The sequence below is a fragment of the Triticum dicoccoides genome, chromosome 4A (genome assembly GCF_002162155.2).
Source record: "Triticum dicoccoides isolate Atlit2015 ecotype Zavitan chromosome 4A, WEW_v2.0, whole genome shotgun sequence".
Lineage (NCBI taxonomy): Eukaryota > Viridiplantae > Streptophyta > Magnoliopsida > Poales > Poaceae > Triticum > Triticum dicoccoides.
The window spans coordinates 682,778,081-682,779,754 of record NC_041386.1 but is presented as its reverse complement, the minus strand read 5'-3'; the positions used below and the strand labels follow the sequence as shown (position 1 = coordinate 682,779,754).

At 48.4% G+C, this 1,674-nt stretch overlaps 1 protein-coding gene across 1 annotated transcript in view; it reads left to right on the top strand.

The window, feature by feature from the left end:
- The first annotated feature begins 1,463 nt into the window (after nt 1–1,463).
- The window catches only part of LOC119289720, a 4,859-nt gene continuing 4,648 nt past the window's right edge, over nt 1,464–1,674 (top strand). The window contains exon 1 of the mRNA XM_037568968.1: nt 1,464–1,582. Within this exon, the coding sequence (XP_037424865.1) occupies nt 1,581–1,582 (2 nt within the window). The 5' untranslated portion in view covers nt 1,464–1,580. The remainder of the gene's footprint in view (nt 1,583–1,674) is intronic.

The window sequence follows — 1,674 nt, the reverse complement described above, 5'->3', positions numbered from 1 at the left end:
GTCCCCCCTTGCCTCCGCCACTGCACCTTCGACCGCTCCAACGTAATGCAGAGGATCAGCTCCTCCTCAACGTCGAGGTCGAAGTCGAAGCTCGACATGTCGCCGGATTGGATCAGAACCGAAGAGAGTAGAGAAGGGGATCGAGCAAGAGAGGAGAGTGAGTGGGCTAGGGTTCGAAGAGGGAACATATTGGATTTTTTTTTGTGGGCATCCCTAGGATCGGTGGTGGGCCGGGCTGACATAGCGGATGCATCCGGGCGTGCCGGGCTGCCCCACCTACATTTGGGCTGATATATGAGGGGCGCCGGACACCTCGGACGGGTCAGTTTTTTGTGACCGGTCAGTGACTGATCCGCTGGGCAGGCGTTTGAGACGGGTTTTTCTTCTCAGATGGTCTCTCTTTAGCAAATAACTGAAGCTTACGTGGCAGTGGCATTGTAGTAGTTGGTCCCATATGTAAGTGAGTAAAGGAACGATAATTCGGCAGGTGTGCTGAGGTGGATAGGCTGCATGTCAAAAGAAATAACATAGTGGGGATCAACTATTATATAAGTGAGTAAAAGAACGATGATTTGGCAGGTGTGCTGAGGTGGACAGGATGCATGTCAAGAGAAATAATATAATGGGGATTAGCTATTTAGATATTATAGATTATAGATATAGATATGGAGGTCTAGTGACACCCAGCTTTGGCGGTGATGGAGTTGTCTAAACGGTGCATTGTACCCTGCTATCTGCCGGTCCCCTTTCTCAACTTAAGACCCTGCGATAAGGTGCATTGTGCATGGCTAGGGATTGAAAAAAAACGTGTTTTATTTTTTCTCTATCGTGAAAAGTACGGTTCTGCATCCGCGAGAGGCGGGACCGTGCCTCTCGGAAGCGAAAAAAATATATTTTTTTCTTTCGTGAGAGACATGGTTTTGCATCCGCGGGATGCACGGATTTGCTTCCGCGAGAGTCACGATTGTGCCTCTCGGATACGAAAAAACGTGTTTTCTTTCTTCCTTTTCCTTCCGTGAGAGGCACGGTTTTGCTTGGAACGATCGTGCCTCTCGTAAAAGACTTTGGAAAAGGAAAAAAAAACATGCTCCTGGTTCAGTTTTTTCGTCCGAATTTTTTCGTTAAAAAAAGTGCGTTAAAACCTATTAATATGAGATGTAGTTTTTGAAGATCTCGATGCGGGTAATCCAACGGTGAAAAGGATTCGAGATTTGAAACGCACGGTTTAAGACATAAAACATTTTAAATAAACGGATACCAGCGGGCGCCAGATGAGAACATCGCATAAGTCCACAAACAGCAGCCGCCGGCATCCCTCCATAGGATCCATGACAATTGACAAACCCTAACCAATATGTGGTCTGATTGGGTAAGGTAAACCGCCCCCGATAGATAGGTATATATAAAGAGAGCAGCGAACCTTTTCCCCGAGCGCGTAACCCTAGCCGGGACCGGGAGGGCAATATCCGCAATCCCCCTGCAGACGGGCGACCTGCCGCTGTCCCTTCCCGGCTAAGGCTAAGCCGCGCCACCCTTCATTGCTCGCTCGACGCACGGAATCAGCTAGGATAGTTTGCGCGATGTGAGTGTTTTCTGTTTCCTCATGACCAGTCCCGTCCCTTCCCTTCCCTTCTATGTATACTGTTTTATCTGTCAAATCACAGATTCGCAGTC